The 19434-nt window shown below is 37.1% G+C and overlaps 2 protein-coding genes across 2 annotated transcripts in view; both read right to left on the bottom strand.

The window, feature by feature from the left end:
• Window positions 1-1463, bottom strand: part of phyhiplb (phytanoyl-CoA 2-hydroxylase interacting protein-like b) — a 28367-nt gene extending 26904 nt beyond the window's left edge. Inside the window, exon 1 of the mRNA XM_082151557.1 lies at window positions 1261-1463. Within this exon, the coding sequence (XP_082007683.1) occupies window positions 1261-1369 (109 nt within the window). The 5' untranslated portion in view covers window positions 1370-1463. The remainder of the gene's footprint in view (window positions 1-1260) is intronic.
• A 14564-nt stretch (window positions 1464-16027) lies between these two features.
• bicc1 (BicC family RNA binding protein 1) overlaps window positions 16028-19434 on the bottom strand; it is a 100310-nt gene continuing 96903 nt past the window's right edge. Inside the window, exon 21 of the mRNA XM_082151492.1 lies at window positions 16028-19148. Coding sequence (XP_082007618.1) covers window positions 19018-19148 — 131 coding nt within the window. The 3' untranslated portion in view covers window positions 16028-19017. The remainder of the gene's footprint in view (window positions 19149-19434) is intronic.

Below are 19434 nucleotides of genomic sequence, written 5' to 3'. Positions count from 1 at the left end.
ATTATCTTTACTTTGTGAACTCGACACATCTGTCAGTTCTAGTTATGTGTTCGACTTATGTGATAAATGTCAAAATAACCAGATATTGGACAATTAATTGACTTGGCAAAAAAAACAAAAAAAAACAAAAAACAATTGAATGTGAAATAGCCTACTAAATATGCTGCCATTATGATACAGAAGGAACAAAAAAATGCTCTTGTGCTTTAATATGACATGCTTTGTATTTTAATATTACACTCCTTAGCTAAAATGTTATATTTAGCCTATATAAACTGCTTTTCCAGAGCAGCAAAAGGCAAGTGAGCTTTTTCTGGAAAATCAATGACTAGGCATGGCTAGAAACGCACGCACTGGGATACACCCATGTAAACCCTATCCATAACCATGAATTGTGAACTTACAGTTGTAGACATTCGTGTATATATAACAATGTACAGCACAGTGTCACCTAGATGAATCAGCATATTCAGAGTGTGGATCGACTAAGAATGTTGCTGTTTCATTACGGTGTGAGTGAGTAAATTGCTCACTGGTCGTATGGCCAGATGCATGCAGCTGCAATCCGTTTCAGTATTGTGCGCGCGCAATGACCGTGTCCATGGTGCTGAACGTTGCGCGAGCATCATACTGAAACAAGCATTCAAGTGCAAAGAATATTAATGCTCAGAGAACATGCATCTTGCAATGGCCCAAAGGAATAATATATCAAAATTCATGCGCCTTAGGAAATATGTGATTTATTCTTCAAAACGTCGTTTTTACAAAGAAACTCAGGACTAAAATAATAAGTCCTTGTCTTGAAAGCTTAAATGCAATGCTATCTTAAAAGAAAAGCCAGAATAACTAGGTAAGCTCAGGCGCAAATCTGTAGTAGCCTATGCATCAGTCTTATAATACAAGCGCAGAAAGAACAGTCATCAAAACTGTATTTTATTTTATTTTATTTTTTTGCATTTCAGCACGTGAGTTCTGTGATTGCATTTGCGTGTAGTAAAAATGACATCTCCCAGTGAAAGCTCGAATGCAATGACACACCAAACCAGATCCAGCCAAATGACAGAATAGCTGAGCAACCTCACGCGCTCCTCAGACCTGTAGTTAGGTATGCATCAGGATCTTTAAATACATTTGCATTTTGTATTTTGCATGTATTTAAATATTTCCCCGTCTAGAAAGCTCAAATGTCACTGCTCCTTCACTCCAGTTCGCCTGTCTGAAAAAAATGGGGGAGAATTGAACAAAAGCAACACTTCTTACCTTCTCTCCCACAAAGCTGGATGGCGTCCAAACTGAGATTCTTTATCATGTCCTCACACGGGCTCGTGGGGCTGCTGACACTGTGTCCCACGCGTGGAACCTCCATCATTGAGCTTCTAATGAAGAATATTCCGTCAGTGAGAGTGACTGCAGTGCCGCAGGACAGATCTCCACTCACTCCGCGCTCTCTCAGTCTCTCGCGGGTTTCCACAGTGTGCTGCTGATGATGAGGGCTACGTCAGCACATCGTCACGGCCGCTTCATCAGAGCTGATCTCTCCTGCGACACCACAGTCAAGGGCAAAGAGCAGTGTGCTTCTCTCCAGTGACGTGTTCTACTGTAATTACACATTTATATTTATAGTCACTCTCACTGGTGTCTTCGACTTAAGTCAGTACTTAAGTATTTTACTTGAGTTTTTATATTTCTGTCAACTTTCACTTTTACTCCACTATATGTCCTACATAAAATGTATAATTTGACTCCGATACATTTCCCCGAAGCATATTCGTTACTTACAACAAAATAAAGTCGGAAGAATCAGTGGTCTGGTACTTTGCGCATGTGCAAACAAGTGCGGTTGTACGAGAGCGGCCTCTAGAGGCGAAATAAAAACCATCACTCGTGGACGTGGAGTTTGTTTTTACAGTCTATCTATGGTTTTGATACGTGAGACTGCGCGCTGCACATTGTGGGACACTTTAGATGCGGATTTAAAACATACAATGAAACGGTATGTTATACAGTACACAGTGCATGTTTTCACATCATTAATAGATTTGTTGACTAGATGTGGAGAGCAGCAGTATGTTTACCATCGAGGCTGAGAGAGGATGCCAACATTAGAAGGCCTACCTCAAGCGGGTTACCTCAAGCAGAAAAGCATTCGATTTCATTATTTTTTTTATCTTAACCGTAATACATATTTCGACTGATCAAGTGATCAATAACAAAACAGAAAAATCACAATAAAATAAACGAACAAATAATTTGATTAAAAAAATGTACAAAAATTAATCAAAACGGGCTTTTTAAATTCATTTATACGTATCCAAAAGAGAAATCAATTTGAGGGCTTTCTTGTTTTTAACAGGCTATCTGTAAGCATGACTGTTTGAATTTATGAAATGGTAACTTTACAATAAGAGCTCATTTGTAACATTAACTAAGGTTAATACATGTACTGTTCATTGTTAATTTTAACATTTACTAATACATTTGAACATTTTACAAGTTTGTTTTTGTTCTTCGCTTAGGTGTAAAACGTTCGAAATTCGTGACCAGTGGTATACTGTTAGATTTGCACCAGCTCTGCAATTCAGCACTCAAGTGAAGTCATGTCAAGTTTATTTATACAGCACTTTATACAATAGATTGCTTTAAAGCAGCAGCTTTACAGTATTAAAGGTGCAGTAAGTGCTGCTGAAAAGTGGATCAAACTGAGCACCAAAACACACTTGTAGCCAATCAGCAGTAAGGGGCGTATACACTCTTGATGGGGGAGGAGAGATATTAGCAGAACGTGGCAGAGAGGAAAATACAGAAGAGGAATAGGCAAGGGGAATATAAGTTTAAAAAGAAGGGTTAAGATCAGGCAAGAGGTAGGATCCACGAGAATAAATAAATAAATAAAAGAAACTTTCCAGTGCTGGAGGGACCTTAAAGGTGCAACGAATGATGTCAGCGTGAACAGGCTGCGCAGTGGTGTGCAAACACACGTTGACTGACAGGGAACACATGCTATCATTTCATTTGGACCGAATGAAATGATTGAACATGCATTTTATGGTCCTACGCCTTCCACAGACGAGATATATTTATAAAAATACATTTAGACCGCTTAACATAGTGATTTCTATATGAGGAGACTTTCAACCAGCATAACACAAAAAATGTTTGTAGACAATCACCTATTGCACCTTTAAGCCTGAAAATGGACACAGAGGTTGCTTTATTTCTTCTCGATACGTGAGTAATGTTGGTTTTGCTGTGTTTCACAGAACTAAGATATGCTGTCTTTTGCTTGAATATACTTGTGCGTCATCTTCACATGTTTGTTATAAAAAGCCTGGAAAGTCTAAACCAAATTGATGACATCATACCCTCGAGCGGCAGGCACAGCCCTAGTGTCGGCCCAGATCCAGCCCACATCTGGTACGCGTGAAATCCACATGTACCAGATGTGGCCCGGATCTGGGCAGACACTATGCTGCTGTCTGGGGCAGATTCCGGCATAGTCATTAACTGTGCTGAATAGTGTGTATGTTAATGTGGGTGCGGAGGCATCAAGATAGGGGTGTGATCCTTTTGTAAATCGGTTACTGCACCTTTAAATACGAGTGTCTCTTTCAATCAGAATCACAACTTCAGTTTCTACTATAAAGCAGATCTCCAGTGCATTCATGTTTTTACTCATGGATGTCTACTCCCTAAACGAACTACGCTTTGGCCTGATTTTGTTCGAAATTTCACACCAGTTCGTTCTTCGATTTCCCTTGAAGTATATCGGTATAATAATATGATTTCCGTAATAAGTAATCTTTTTAAAAGTATGGTAAAGTGTACTTCTTATTCACAAGGGAACACAGACAAGAAAAAAAAGAAAGAAAAAAAACAAAAAATCAGCACTCTTAGAGCATTGCTTGGCAAATCAAAACCGAGGACCATGAATAATTTGTGTTTGCAGAATGTTGAATATTTGTCAATTATCGTTTAAACCAAGACCAAAATGAATATTTGTCAGGCCAAATGCAAAGCAAATTTCACTCCTGTACAAGAGATGGCGCTGATTTTCTCTGCACCTTTCTTAGGACTGTCAACACGAATGCTTTAACACATGGAATGAGTTAACTAGTAAGAGCCATTAACTAATTTCCTCATATTTTATTGATTGGTCCATTTTTATCTCTGGGTGAAACATAATGCTAATTTCACAGATACTGCCAATAGAGCTTAAGCATTAGTTCACTGTGAACATTCGGTTCTACATTACAGGGATAGTACATGATGTTTCAAGCCTGTAATGTAATGTACCATGTAATGTGTAACATAATCTCAAACTGGAATCTAATACTGAAAGTATTATCTAAGTGTTATCTTATGAACCTAGTGGAAAGCTACAAGTGTTTATTCTTCTCCTGGGCACACGGTGAACTCAGAACGGATTAACAGTAAATGAAAAGTGAATTAAATATTTTGTTATGTAACAAGATTACAGCCCGTCTGCTTACTTGTTGTCCTATTGGTATTCCGGTACACTTTGTCAACCAAATAAGTTTCACTCTTGTAAAGAAGAGGATAAATGTCAGGATTTTCTATACTTCTCTCTTAATAGGTGAAATCTATAGTTGTATTATAGTAGTATAATGAAGGTACAGTGAAATAAACACTAACTGGGCAATGCCCAAATGATATCATTACCTGTGTATAGGTTGAATTTAGACATTAAAAGATGATGCACAATAGATGGTGTTATTGTATTGCATTCATTGTATACATTTTTATCAGTAGCCTACAGTATGTCTTAAAATTAAAGGTTTCAAAAGGGGGGTTTCACAGCAATGCCATAGAAGTACCATTTTTGGTTCCCGAAAGAACCTTTCAGTGAATAGTTCTTAAAAGAACAATTTTTTGAGGACATTTTAAAAACCTAAAGAACATTTTTTCCACCATACAATAACCTTTTATGGAATGGAGAGGTTCCATGGGTTTTAAAAATGTGGGATTCAAACCCTTTCTAGCAATCAGTTGAGAAACACGAAATTAAAGTTTAGAACAAAAATGCAAATAACTGAGACTTCCATACAAATGCAGCTTAATGCTACACTAATTCAGCTTAGGAAATATTTTCAGATTACAGCTTCAATGCGTAATCCCGAATCTACTATGATGAGGAAACTGTCAGTAAGCCATTTGTAGGTTGATTCCCCACAAAAGTGTAACACTGTGTCTCTGTGTCACTTTCAAAACATTTGGTGTTTCTGAAAGTGCATGCTGTTTATTTAGTATGAATATGTGTAGATTGAATGAAATTCAGATGTACTATATCCACCATGTTGTCACTGTCATGTGACCTATGGCATCAGTTGTGTTACTTCAATGCCATTTACAAATCCTCTCCTGTGGCCTCATAGGATAGTAAAGTGTCCATCGACGGCACACTTAAGAATCGTGCCTACTATTTTATGAAAATTATGAATTCAGACATACTCACATACTGTTTTTCACTTACTATATAGTATGGAAGTAGACATATTCGGACACAACTATTGTTTGTTTAAGCATCCTGACCAACATTGGCTCAACCAATGACATGAGTTTGGGGCGGGACTATCTGTTTGTCCAACCAATGGAAGAAAGAGGGAGTGTCCGAGATCATTTTTGCAATTTAGCTTTGTGATGTATGGAAACTTGTTTCTGCCACAGAATAAAACATTTTAAAAGATAATTGCGACTTTTTATCTCACGAGTTTACATCTTGCAATTCTGACTTTATTTCTCGCAATTACGAGTTATAAAGTCCAATTCTAAGAAAAAAAAGACAGACTTTTTTCCTCAGAACTGCGAGTTTATATCATGCCAACTGCGTGTTGTACAGTCAGAATTGCAAGATATAAACATTCAATTCTGAAGAAAAAAAAAGTCAGAATCGCGAGTGTATTTCTCGCAATTGCGACTCTAAATCTGCAATTCTGACATTATTCGGACCTTTTTTTTTTATTATTCTGTGGCGGAAACAAGCTTCCATAGTGATGCTTGTGGCAAAGAAATTAAGCAGCACTGCTTTGATTTATAATGTTTTATCCTGCTTAAATATCTTTGCTCTGTTCAGTATTTTGCTTGTAACTGTCCTTGAATTTGCTATCATATCACTTTAAATATTCATTCTGATACCTAAAGCTAAATCATTCATTATATATGTGCCTCTAGGAACAGTATAGTAAATCAATCTTGTCCTTAGAGCTGACCTCGAAAGTGGTGGCAATATAAAGATATGAGCATTTTAGCCTAAAAGCATGAGGTTTAGGAATGCTTTCAGTGTTAAAATTTCTAGCTGTGCCCATAAAGCTTGAAATAAATCATTCACATGGTTAAGTAGTTCAATAGACTGTGCAATATTATGTCGGGATAAAGCAAAGTCACACGGTTGATTAGTCACACTAGATGCTTTTGATTCAGATCATACAGAAGAATACACATCTTAACATGTATGCCAGCTGAAGCAGGAACTGTCAGGGAGATGTAAAGCGGCTGGAGATACAGTAGAGTCGTCATCAACCCCTGAGAGGGCAGATAATCCAGTACCCCCAACCTGCAAACCATTAATAATCTGCCGGTAGGATCCTACCCCCAACGGAGAACCCAACACACCCATCCCCCTCTTCCATCCCTCTATCCATACCACTCCCTTTGTCCATTCTCAAAAATAAAGGTTGCACCACAAAAACAAATTACATTTTATTTTCAACAATACATTTTTATTAGTCAGAAAAAAAGTCACATTTTACATTGCACAACACGGTTCTGGCCCTCGAATGTGATTGGTTGAGGGGTGTTTCAGAAGTGCTGATATTGCAACACAGGCATTTTTGCAAAATTGTTATTCTGTATTTTCCTTTTCACACAAATTGATAGATACCAAGTTAATGTCCACCTTCAGGTCACATGTCTTTTTGCTGTGAATTTTTTTAATTTTATAAAGTAAATGATAGAATAACTTTTATATTGTTAGTAATACTTCAAGATGAACATTTTCTGGACTGAGACATCTAGGTTTACCGGATTATCCACACATATATATATTTTTTTTAAGGAAAAAATGGTTATAATGTGCAGTATGTAACACATACAACCATCATTTTATTGCATTGCATTACATGTTTTGCCTCCACAACAAAACTACAGAGCTTTTATCCTAAAACTAAGCATTTATACATCATCTTACTAAGATATTTTATTGGGAGATCAGTGGCAACTAGGGGTGTAACAATATATCGCAATACAAAAATGCAACAATATGTATCGTGGATAGTGACACTATATATTGTGGATAGTTCAGCCAAAATAAAAATGACTGTGAGAAAAAAAAATGTACTTTTCAGAGTTTTAGTGTCAGTACTACATTACACTACTATATATAATGTTAAATAGAATGTATAATAATGCAATGGGGGAATATTTGTGGGTCCTTATAATGCCAAATATCTTATGTGACCAGTAAAAAGTGGCCTACATTATTTTAAATATTTCTAGTCAGTGACAGTGCAAGCATATTCGTTTAAAATAATTCTGTATTTTCAGCTTCAGAATCATCAATATTTTTATTCTGGTGTCACTTTTGTCCTGTGCATTGGGTTACCGGCACCAAGTCCAAGCCTATTCATTTCCACACCCAATGTTATATCAAATTTAACATTTTAATCAACAGTACATTTGTTAACATTTTACCATATGTCTTGGAGTATCACAATAATATCGTATTGTGAGTTCAGTATTGTGAATTTCGGAATTTCATCATCAAATAACACCAAACTGCATATTTTTTGCTCAGTTTGGGGTGTTTTTCCTCATCTCAGTATAACATGAAGTATGAAGTAGTATGAAGCTCTATTGAAATGATTTTCTTCTGGTCACATGGTAAAGCTAAATATCCCCTCTTGTTTCTTGTAGTGTATTCCCCAATGCTGTATCTTCATCTACTGCCAAATGTGAGGGGAAGATGACAGATGGCAAGACTTTGTTATTATATGGAGGAAAGAAACAACCACATGGAGCGACAGAGCCAGATATAGTAACGAAACAGCCTGGATGTATAACAGCGATGTAATGGGGATCAGAGGGGTTGAAATGAGGTGCGCACACATACTCACATGACTATGATGAAGAGTAGTGATTATAGGAGATGTAATCTCTGCTGCAGTGAGGGGGTTGTGTTGCACACAGAGGACACACACATGCATTTCTGACCTACTCTCTCCTGCCGTACAGTTACGCAGCAAGAAATGTGCTGAGGGGTCTTGCTGAAGCATGCACACACTGACATCACAGCACACACTGACATATGCCATGGGTTTGTCATTTATATTTTAATCATGGGGTGGGATGCATCCAACACTGCTTAAGCTGACCCAGTCATTCTTCTAAACAAAACCATGACATGCTGGCCTTCTCTTTAAAGAGATAGCTCACCCTAAAATGAAAGTCAAGTCATCATTTACTCACCCTGGTGTTGTTCTAATGCCGTATGCCTTTTGATGCAAAAGTATCAGAATAGTTCCATACGACATGTATCATACTGTTTATTCCAAGTGTTCTGGGGGTATACAATAGGGTTTGGTAAAAAAATAAAATAAATGTAATGTATTATTTAATGAAAATCCTGACCTTGGCCATTGGTCTTCTGTGCACTGTGCGTGTTCACAAGACTCTATTAGCGTCGCAGTTCACACCGACTCGTCCAGAGCACACATTTCGAGAAAGCACGATTAATAGAAACCTGACATGGAATACAATCCATGTGCTTTCTTCTCTAAAGGTGAATATATCCATTGTGTTCAAAGTTAACTGTCAACTGTCTTTTTGACTGTCACCTGACCACTTCAGTCCCGGTCCGGAGATATTTAACTCGGTGAAGATCATATGGATACTTTTTTGGAATTTCTAGTTGTATTGCATGTTGCGTTTTTATTTATCTTGATTTCGCTCAACTTGTTTGCTATTTCTGAGTGAGTCAGAGAGAACAGTGGCGCTTATAGAGTCATGAACGCTTATGAACACGCAGAACACTGAAAACCAAAGGCCAAGGTCAGTATTTTCATTAAATAATACATTACATTTCGATTTATTTTTCACCAAACCCTCTAAACCCAGAACACTTGGAATATACGAGGTGTTGCATGGGACCATTCTGTGATACTTCGACGTCTTTTTTAATGCTGGTCGCCATTTACTGCCATTATATGGACGAGCGTAAGCGGGACATTTTCTTTTTAAATTCTCCTTTCGTGGTCCGAAAAAGAAAGAATGGCATATAACACAGGGTGAGTAAATGATGACTTCACTTTAATTTTAGGGAGATCTGTACCTTTAAGTTCATTGCTAATCTAATCCAAACTGCTCATTTCTTATAGTTTCATGCCAGCATGAACTTAACATAATAATCATTTTCTACAGTATGATTTGAGAATGTTTAGGGCAAGAACATTTAACAATCTGTACTAAGAGTTCATATGACCAGTGTTACTAATTTGCTTATTTGAGCAGATATCTAAAATAAAATAAACTTTAACTGAAAAAAAAAATGTTTCATGAATAACTAAAACTAAAACCAAAAACATAAAAAATAAATAAAAATAAAAACGTTTTACATGCTTGAAATAAAATATACATGAACTTAAATAAAATATGACTAGAGTGAGCCCAGGTGGGCTTAGACATCAGCCGTTAAGGCCCTTGAGCTCCAGACTTCCAGAGCTCCACAGTGGTGGAACTTGAACTCTCTCCCTACCCAGAGTCACTCTAAGTGGGCCTCACGATAATCTAATGCGGCCCTGGAGCTCAGCTGAGCTCTCAAAGCAGCCAAAAACCAATTCAAGACTTCCAGGCAGCAGGCCGTTTTTCATGTCATGACCAGGGACGGTGCATCTTGCATGGGATGCAGTTTCACAAAACCAGGCAGTCAATTCCTGGAGGTTTCATACTTCCAGAGCTCCACCATGGTGGAAATTTAACTCATTACTCATTAAAAATGGTAATTAAAAAATGATAGTTTAAAGGGATAGTTCACTTTGAAATAAAATTTTGGTATGTTTTAGCTTACCTCAAGGGCATCCAAGATGTAGGTGTCTTTGTTTCCGCAGTAGTTTCAATTTTGATATTTTTAGGTCAAACCGTTCTTGTCTGTCAGTCATATAATGCAGGTCTATGGTCACCACCTCAAAGAGCATGCACAGAGAAGTCCAAATTAAACAATTCCCCATTGTAAGTACACATTGATGGCCTAAGACACGAAACGAGCGGTTTGTGTGAGAAAATGAACAGTATTTATATAGTTTTTACCTCTACACAACCACGTCCAAGTGATCTGAGGGCGCGCGCGCTTCCTGGTGTGTGACGTGTGCGCGCATTCTGGCTTAGTCTGCGGAAGCGCCTGGTTGCGTAGACGTAAAAACGATATAAATACTGTTCGTTTTCTCACACAAACCGCTCGTTTCGTGTCTTAGGTCATCAATGTGTACTTACAATGGGGAATTGTTTAATTTGGACTGAGGTGGTGACCATAGACCTGCATTATATGACTGACAGACAAGAACGGTTTGACCTAAACATATCAAAATTGAAACTACTGCGGAAACAAAGACACCTACATCTTGGATGCCCTTGAGGTAAGCTAAAACATACCAACATTTAATTTCAAAGTGAACTATCCCTTTAAATATTTTGAAGTATACTAAAATAACATGGTATCACTTTACAATAATACAGTAACAAATATATTGGTCATTGTTAATTAGTGCATTAACTAATGTTAACTAATGGGACCTTATTGTAAAGCAATACATTTTTTGTTAGCTTATTTTCAAGTAAAAAAAAAAAAAAAAATCTATTTGGTCTACATACAATCTTTTGAACATTTCCTGAGCTTTTAACCAAGTGAAAATACATTTATTATGAAAATAATTCTATTTGTTTTTTCATGTTCATTTTTAAGTGGGGCATGTTGTAACATTATGAGGTAAGTTGTTACAACGGAAACCTGTCATTTAGCCTATTATAGGCTATTTAATGGAAAAAATTGTTAGACGTGTGTAATGACATGATATTATCAACCTAATTTTTGCCAACAAATTTTGTATTGAATTGAAGACTACAATCCAAATTTATACAATGGAATGTACAAAATTACAACAGTGATAATGTTGTAAATGTAGTAAATCACTTAATACCTTACTAAGATACAGCCTTGTGAGAACTAACATCTGAAACCACTTAAATGACATATATTTGATATAAATTGTACATTTTCAAAAAAAAAATCCATTCACAAAGCTTTAAATGATTTGCTTACATTACCATCACCAGTAATGACTAGAGTAAAGCTTGTGCCGAGTTATTTTACTGACATTTAAAGTCTGTAGCCTATTATGTGGCAAAATTGTTCAGACAAGAATTAAAAGAGTGTGTCTGAGTGACTGTAGAGATCAGCGGACAGCAGTTTGAGGTCTGTTGCATAACGGGAAGTATTTCATATTGATTGTACATCCCAAAACAGATTAGATCACCTCATACGACCTGTCTTCAGTAAGAATATGAAGGTCACTGTCAGATGAGGCGAAATGTTTCAGCTGGTTCTCTATTGGTGTTTAAATCTAATATATGTATGGCGGTTTGAGGTTTAATACTGGTACGGGATGCACCAAGGCTTCTGAATGTAAATAAGGTGCATGCAGAATGCAAAACAGAGGCAAAACACATGAGATGATAGTGCAGGCAGGTGAGGTGAGGTCATGGATGAAATCCATGTATATCACTTATAAAACAGTTCCAGACCTGTGATTATAATTTTTTTTTTTTTTTGAAGGTATTTTGAAAATGTCTCTTTTTTTTGTGTGTGTGTCCTTATAATAAAACTCAATGCGGTCAATGATCAACCTCCATTGCAGGGGCAAAACCAATTGAAACATTCTTCTTTGTGTTCCGCAAGGGAAAAAAAAGTTTAGTTTTAATTTGTGAGAAATGGACCTTATGAACAAACTAATGGTAAAATCATTTCACATCCTGCTTCCAAAGCAAGGGACGCTTTTGCATTTCTACTAAATCTAGCGTTAACAATAAAAATGTTTATTAAAATTAAGCTTGAAACCATTCAAGCTTGAGTGTTTAAATATTTTACAATGATCGTAAATTATTTAAGCTTCTTTGTCAGTGGGATGTTTAGACAATAAATAATAATAAAAAAATAATATATTCACTTCTGACACTATTCAACCTAAAAGGAAAACTTATTTGCAGATGCAGATCATTAATAAACATAAAAGTAGTGGTTGAAACTCAAGTTTGAGCAAATTCATTCCTTAGCGCCCCCTGTTGGAGAACAAACAACAGCAATGCATTTACATTGGAAGAGGCATACAACACAGAACTCATCATTAAAACTGACAGAAATAGTCTATTTATCAAGCTTTTTATATTTTATGCTGTAAAAATAACAAATTCTGGACCTAATATAAATTAATTTATTCTCTATTATTATGTGAAACCCAAAAAATGATCCAAGTAATCTGAATTAATTATTAATCATATAAATAATTGGCATTTACATTCAATTCCACAAGAAGAGTTTCCCCAAAAAGTAAAGGAAACCAAAATTAATTGATAATTCATTTATAAAAATGAACCGGTCATAAACTTTAGTGAAACATTATTGTTATCATTGGTGTATTAAACTTTAATGTTAATTTAATTATCTAAATATTTGTATTATATTATTAACATAAATTCACACTTCAGAAAAAAATAATACTAAATATTATTGCACACAGTCTGCAAAAGCATTTAAATTTCAACTGCTGAGCTCTAATATTGTGATTGATAATCTGATTAGACAGCACATAGATATCCCCTTAAAATTCCCCTCATCTGAAAAGAGTATAGTGATGTGGTCTGTCCATCGAGACTAGAAAATAATGGATAAAGTTATTTTGCTTAATATGAGCACACACATAATAAATTAATAAATAATAACTCCCTTTCCTTGATGTTTGTATCTGTTTATGAAAAGATGTCTGAATGTTGCTGAGGGATTTAGTTTTGTTGTGGTGAAATAAGACACATTTCATCCTCCCAATAACCCTTGGACACTCTCTTCACATTGTATCCATAATCCAGACAATGTGGCGAGATTCAAAAGCTGGAATGTGAGCTTGCCAGAGGAAAATTATAATTTTTTTCCCCTCTTGTTCCAGCCGCAAGCTGTCCTGCTCCATTTCCAATCCAGGCCTGATTGTGCAGAGATAATCCAGAAAAAAACACAATCTAGCAAAATATCAAAACAGTTACACCCAGTTTTCAGACTATACTTCTGTTCTTTACAGATTCACATCTGCATAAAAACAGATAAAATGAACATCAATTTCCCCAAAGTCTCTCTGTGTGTGTGTGTGAGCAAAAGACTTCAGTGAGATCACTGACATATTTGTGACATATTGTAATCAGGCAGAGCCGCATAAGCTCTGGCATGACTGGGTGTGGTTCATCTCAAAACACATTTTACACAGTGTCTTATGCCCAGTACACATTTTATGATTTTGGACTGTCCCAGATGTAAGATGACCAATTGTGGTGATTTCTGTGGTCGTGGCTTCTAAAGAGAGGTTCTAAGTCGGCCATTGTCAAGGTCTTGCGACCAAAGATAGCCTGTGATAATTTTCGGACAGTGTCAGAAATTTAGCATGATCATCTGATTTTTATTAGTTTTGTTTCGATATTCATGACACAATATAACATTGTGACTACATGAAAAGTCTTTAACATAAATTTTTCTGTTGTAAAAATACAGATTTGTGAGCATTTGGGGAACTGAAGGTGTCAGAATAAACACGAAACACACGTGATCTTTGTCATGCTGTGAATCCGACCAATTGAGGAACAGTTGTGTCGAGTCAGCCATCTGCTCTCAAATCGCTCTCACAGTACTTTGATGCCATACGTCACAGCGATGTGGCGCCAGCGCTGTCTCAATTCGGAAACAATTTCTAACCGGCATGCACTGCTTCAAGTCAGCCGCCGATCGGCCGCTGATGATGATTTATTCTTCTAACTTGCAAGTGTCATCATCGTACAATTTACATACATGGAATGAGAGGTAGAGTTTTGTGTCATAAGCACAGCAGTGATAGGAAACCCCATGTTTCTGAATGACAGATCCTAGTGATGACATGTAGATGGAGAAGAGAAGTGGTTCAAGTACTGAGCCCTGAGGCACCCCAGTAGCTAGATATTGCGACTTAGACACCTCAACTCTCCACGACACCCTGAAGGACCTACCTGAGAGGGAAGGCTTGAAACATTGGAGTGTGGTACCTGAGATGCCCTTCATCTTGAGGACTGACAGGAGGATCTGGTGGTTAACTGTGTCAAAAGCAGCAGACAGGATCCAGCAGGATGAGAACTGAGGATTTGTAAGCTGCTCTTGCCAGTCTCAGAGCTTAAATAACCAAGAGCAGGGCAGTCTCAGTTGAGTGGCTGCTTTTGAAACCAGACTGAAGGTTGTCCAGGAGGTTGTTCTGTGTAAGAAAGGTAGAGACTTGGTCGAAAACAACTCATTCACGGGTTTTTGTGTGTGTGAGAGAGAGAGAGAGAGAGAGAGAGAAAGCGTGTGAGTAAGCGTGTGAGTAGCAACAGTGTTTGGCACCAGCGTCTAATAGCGAAACTGTAAGTTTATCTGTTCACTGTTGAGAAATGGCATGTACTGTAGCTTTGTTAAACAACTAAAATTTGTAAACTATTTTACTGATAAAATCATCCGATCAGAGCTGACAACAGGTTTCTGTGCGAGTGTGTGTCTGTACTGTGTGTGAGTGTTAGAGCGGGAGAGAGTATATGCTGTCCGTTCATAATAAAATGTCATATTTATGGCAAAAAATATAGAAATAATTTGTCGTTTTCATCGTTTACTATATTTATTTGCTTGGTCAGTGTCGTTGAGGGTTTTGGTTATTTTTCTGTGTAAGGCTGTAAACCTTTTACCTTTGAAATAACTGAAATCATTTGGCGAAGTGATATGGAACTATAATGCAGTCAAGACTTGCCTGTAACTGCTTTAGCTGTGCGTTTCCCTGAAAATAATTGCACACCTTAGAACGTTCGTCAACCAATCAGATTCAAGCATTCAACAGCCCTGTAGTATAAGACAATGATAATCTCAGGTACTGATCATGTGCTTCATTTAATGTTAAAAGAATTTGATGCGAATGTAACAAGTAGGACCTGAGGGGTTACATTGGTGCTGTGACCTGGATGGGAGTGAGGTTTAGGGGGGAGTGAGTGTAACGGAGGCCACCTAGTAAGAGATGTGCTGGTAAAACCTCACTCCCCTGATCTCAAGAGGCGCTCTAGCGACTAACACTAGAGACTGCGGTCTTTAGCCTTCTTGTTAGAGCGCCCACCTCTTACACCAGAGACCCGAGTTCGAGGCCCGCACAGAGCGGAGCGAGTAGGACCTGAGGGGTTTCATGAGTTTGACTATCATTTTGAGTGACCCTGAAAGCGACGATGGAAATTGACCTCATTGAAAATAAATGAAAGGAAACAAGAATGTTCAAACTGTTAACTCAGTGAACAAAAAAGTGTATTATATGACAAATATTGTATCAGCCATTTTTAATAATGTTAAAATGGTGTTGATGAATTTGATTATAGCATATAGTTATCTATTTCGTTGCTAGTGCGGTGCGCTAGCAGAGAGAGCCCGCCCACATACTTTTCTGATTGGCTGTGATTTTTGTTTGATTCTGTCGTCTCTTGAAGTCATTTGGTGTCTGGTGTGGACAGATACATTTTGTGTCGCTGGATTCTTATTACATCGCGTCTTGCTAGTCTTTTTCCTCTCTACTGCCACTACATCTACTTTAGTCAGACATTCACAGATGTTCATGCCACTAATGAGGGAAATGAATTATTATGTTATATGTATGCATTTTTAAATACACAAAGCTAGACGTCAGACCCAAATGTCATGAAGATCATACAAATGGTGGAATAGCCAACATAAAATGGAAAAGCTTTATTCTTTCATAACACCTCCAACTTATAAAGACCATCCAGCAATACCACATTTATGGCAATTATACAAATTTATGACCGTCGTCATAGATCATTACAATGGAGTATATTACAAAATCTGCGCCAAGCTCACAGAAAAGTCAATCCCAAGGCACTGGCCAACTAACGTACATTTGGAAGAATAATACTGGTTAATGTGCTTCACTGCTCTGTACATTTGTGGACATGATGTATGTAACCTCATAACCCAGAGGTTACGCATTTGACTTTGGTCAAAAACACTCAAAAACGTGCTGGCCATGTGAAGGCCATGTCAGAAAATTAAGACGTCCCTTATTTTTCCCTCTTAGGGAGAGAACAAAACAATTCTACAAATGAATTACAATCGGTCTCTCACTAAAACAGCATTTGATGCATATAAAAGGCACTAATCTAAGATATATCAAAGTAGCAATTTACTGAAAACAAAATTAATTCGCTTTAAAAAACAAAACAAAAACAAGAAACAACCAATAAAACGCAAAAGCGTATGTGCTTAAACGGAAACATTTAAACCTAAAATGGCAAAGTGATTCTTTGCATAGTCTGTTGCATTTTATTATTACTAATAATATTTTAGGCTACACAGAGAGCTATTGTTTCACTCATTTGTCAGTCTCAATTTGATTAAAAAAACATTACAAACCATTACACAAATTGATTGATTGGTTGATTGCTACTGTCTGTAAATTATCAAAGCAAACAACTTAAAAAAGTCTATAAACAATCATAATAAGACAATACACAAAATACAAACTTAAATAGTACCTTTATCATGAGGTACAAATTCAATGTATTTAAGAGCTAAATGGAAGTACTAATTATTTACCATACATGTAAAGATAAAGCAATGCACTGCGAGATCGCTCTGTAAGTGGTACTTCCCAGTAAAACACTGTACCTTTGAGAGATCGATAGTCTTCGATTACTTTGGAAAAGTTGTCAGTGCAAGACAAAAGGCACTTGGTGGTATCAATACTTCGGAGTACATCTGGCAACATTCACAGCTTTAGATATAGTCAGAACTGAAAGACGTGCTTTGGAAATATCCGAAGAACACGGGAATACAAAGAGTGTTTTGGAGATAGTGTAACAATGGTGAGAGAAGATAGAGGTAAACAAGCCGCTTTAAACCGTGTAGGAAGTCTAGAGCTCAAGAAAGCAGCACAGACTTTGGTCGCGTGCAGGAGAAAAGCCGTGGATTAAGCCATGGTTGGCTCGGAGAAGAATTCCAAGTGCGGTCAGCGAAGACTTGTGGTCTGCGGCGTTCAGGAAGGTGGTTGAAACAGAGCTGGTGTAATTTGCACTTCTGTCAGTGGCTAAAGAGAGGCACTATTTAGAGAGCTACTACTGACAGGCCGGCTATAAGCTCTAAAGCCAACAGCTAAAGGTATAACTCATAAAAAAATTAAATAAAATATTCTGCATGACTTCTTTCTTCTGCAGAAACACAAAAGATATATTGTCCATTCAATGAAGGTCTAAAGTTGTATTGGACCCCACAGAGTGAGACAGTTGGGTTCCGGTACTAAAAACTCAATTTGTTTAATTGGGAAATTAATTTTTATGATAACTTATAGACTGTTAAAGGTTGTTGATCGATGGTATATGCTTTTGCTGAAGCATCTGTTTGCATTATTTTAACATTTTTTAAATAATCGTAATTAATAGATGATTTTCATGGAACTACATTACCCATGATACTGATCACTACCAAAGATCTCTTTAGCACCAGCTCACTGGAAGCACCGTGAATGACGTAATCAAATCAGTCTTCCTAAAATATATAAATATTTGAACATGTACGCATATTTTGTAATAAACTTAAAATATAGTGTTTCTATAAATATAATCAACAGCATTAAATCGTTTTTTATTTGATTATGTCATTCGCAATGCTTCATGGGATTGTAGTTCTTTCCTTCACTAAAGCCGTTAAGCACACAGTCTTGTACCTTTGTCTTTTTGGTCAATTTTCAAACATTGGCTTCAAATCAGAGTTTGTAATGCTGTGATTCACCTTGTAGCTGGTTGGAGTGGCTAATGGCTTATAACTCTTTAGCGAAGATTTTTAAAATAAATCCCTATGGGAGAAATGAATGAAAAAAAAATACTTCTGGAGCCAGCGCCGTTGAAAAAGTGAGCGGGCACTAATGTGCTCTATTGACTATCATTGTATGGCCAAAAACAGCTGAAACAGCTTTAAAATGTCTTCTTTTGTTTTCCATAGAAGAACGAAAGTCATATAGAAAATGATGCTAGAATTTCATTTTTTTGTGAACTATCCCTTTAAGAGTAAACAACTTATAGGTTCAGAAAAAATATATATAGACAATGGACCTTAGTTAGGGTAGACATCATATTTCATTTGCAAGCCTGTGAGGGATATACGTACACTCCATTTTATTTGTGTTGAATGCGTTTACTCTGACTAAGGTCCATTAGTAATTACAACAGGCTGGTGATTTCACTGTGGTGCAGCCCGTGGGATGAGATGAGATTCCCTTATGGATAATTTGTGCAGAACACTTTGGCTTGATATCCATTTAAGTGCTTTAAGTAAGATCCAAGCATATCTAATCAGGCGAATCTGTCCATAGATAAAGCATTTAGCATTTTTTAAAGTGCAAAGAATTAGTATGGCAAAGCCTAAGACAAGCATATAAATAAAAGTCTACCTGCTCCATATACAAGCACAGTGCAGGAGCTCCAATGTTCCTTCACAACATTTCCTTCATTTTAACACGAGTACCATATTGCATAATGTACCATACTGCATATAATATTCAACAGTTCTTTGACCCTTAACCTCTGTTTCATGGACATTGTTTATTTGGCACAGTTTCAGAAGATCCGGGTTTTGGTCCAGTATTTTATGTCAGGTTGGGAATGGGAATATGTGCAGTTCAGGCTGTGCGTTGATGCATTGGCATGGGCTCACCAGCGCCCGCTCACACTGGCAATGTCTGTGTGGAATTGGCGTGGCAGTCGACCGCTGGCGCCCCCTTCCAGGAACGAGGAGCGGATGTTGGGCGGCTCAAAGAGCTTCCTTCGGTTCTTGTTCAGCTCTGTCAAAACAAAAAGAGGGCTTAAATATTCATTGTTTACACTGCATACATGCAAGTTAAAGTGACGGTGAAGCAGAAGGTGAGACAGATCTTTTTTTGTTTTATGAAGTACATCAAAGTTTAACGGATTATCGAAAAATAAACCGATGTATGGCAGAAACTTGGTTCTATGCATCGGTTGTTGACTGGATGTTGACAACCAGTAAGAAGTCTTACTGGAAGATCCAGTCAAAACATTTTTCAAAAATAAAACATGCACAGATGAATCATTCACAATAATAACATG

Source organism: Leuciscus leuciscus, assembly GCF_965113295.1.
Source record: "Leuciscus leuciscus genome assembly, chromosome: 21".
Lineage (NCBI taxonomy): Eukaryota > Metazoa > Chordata > Actinopteri > Cypriniformes > Leuciscidae > Leuciscus > Leuciscus leuciscus.
Note: the sequence above shows the minus strand (reverse complement) of the source record. Positions and strands in the feature narration are given on the sequence as shown.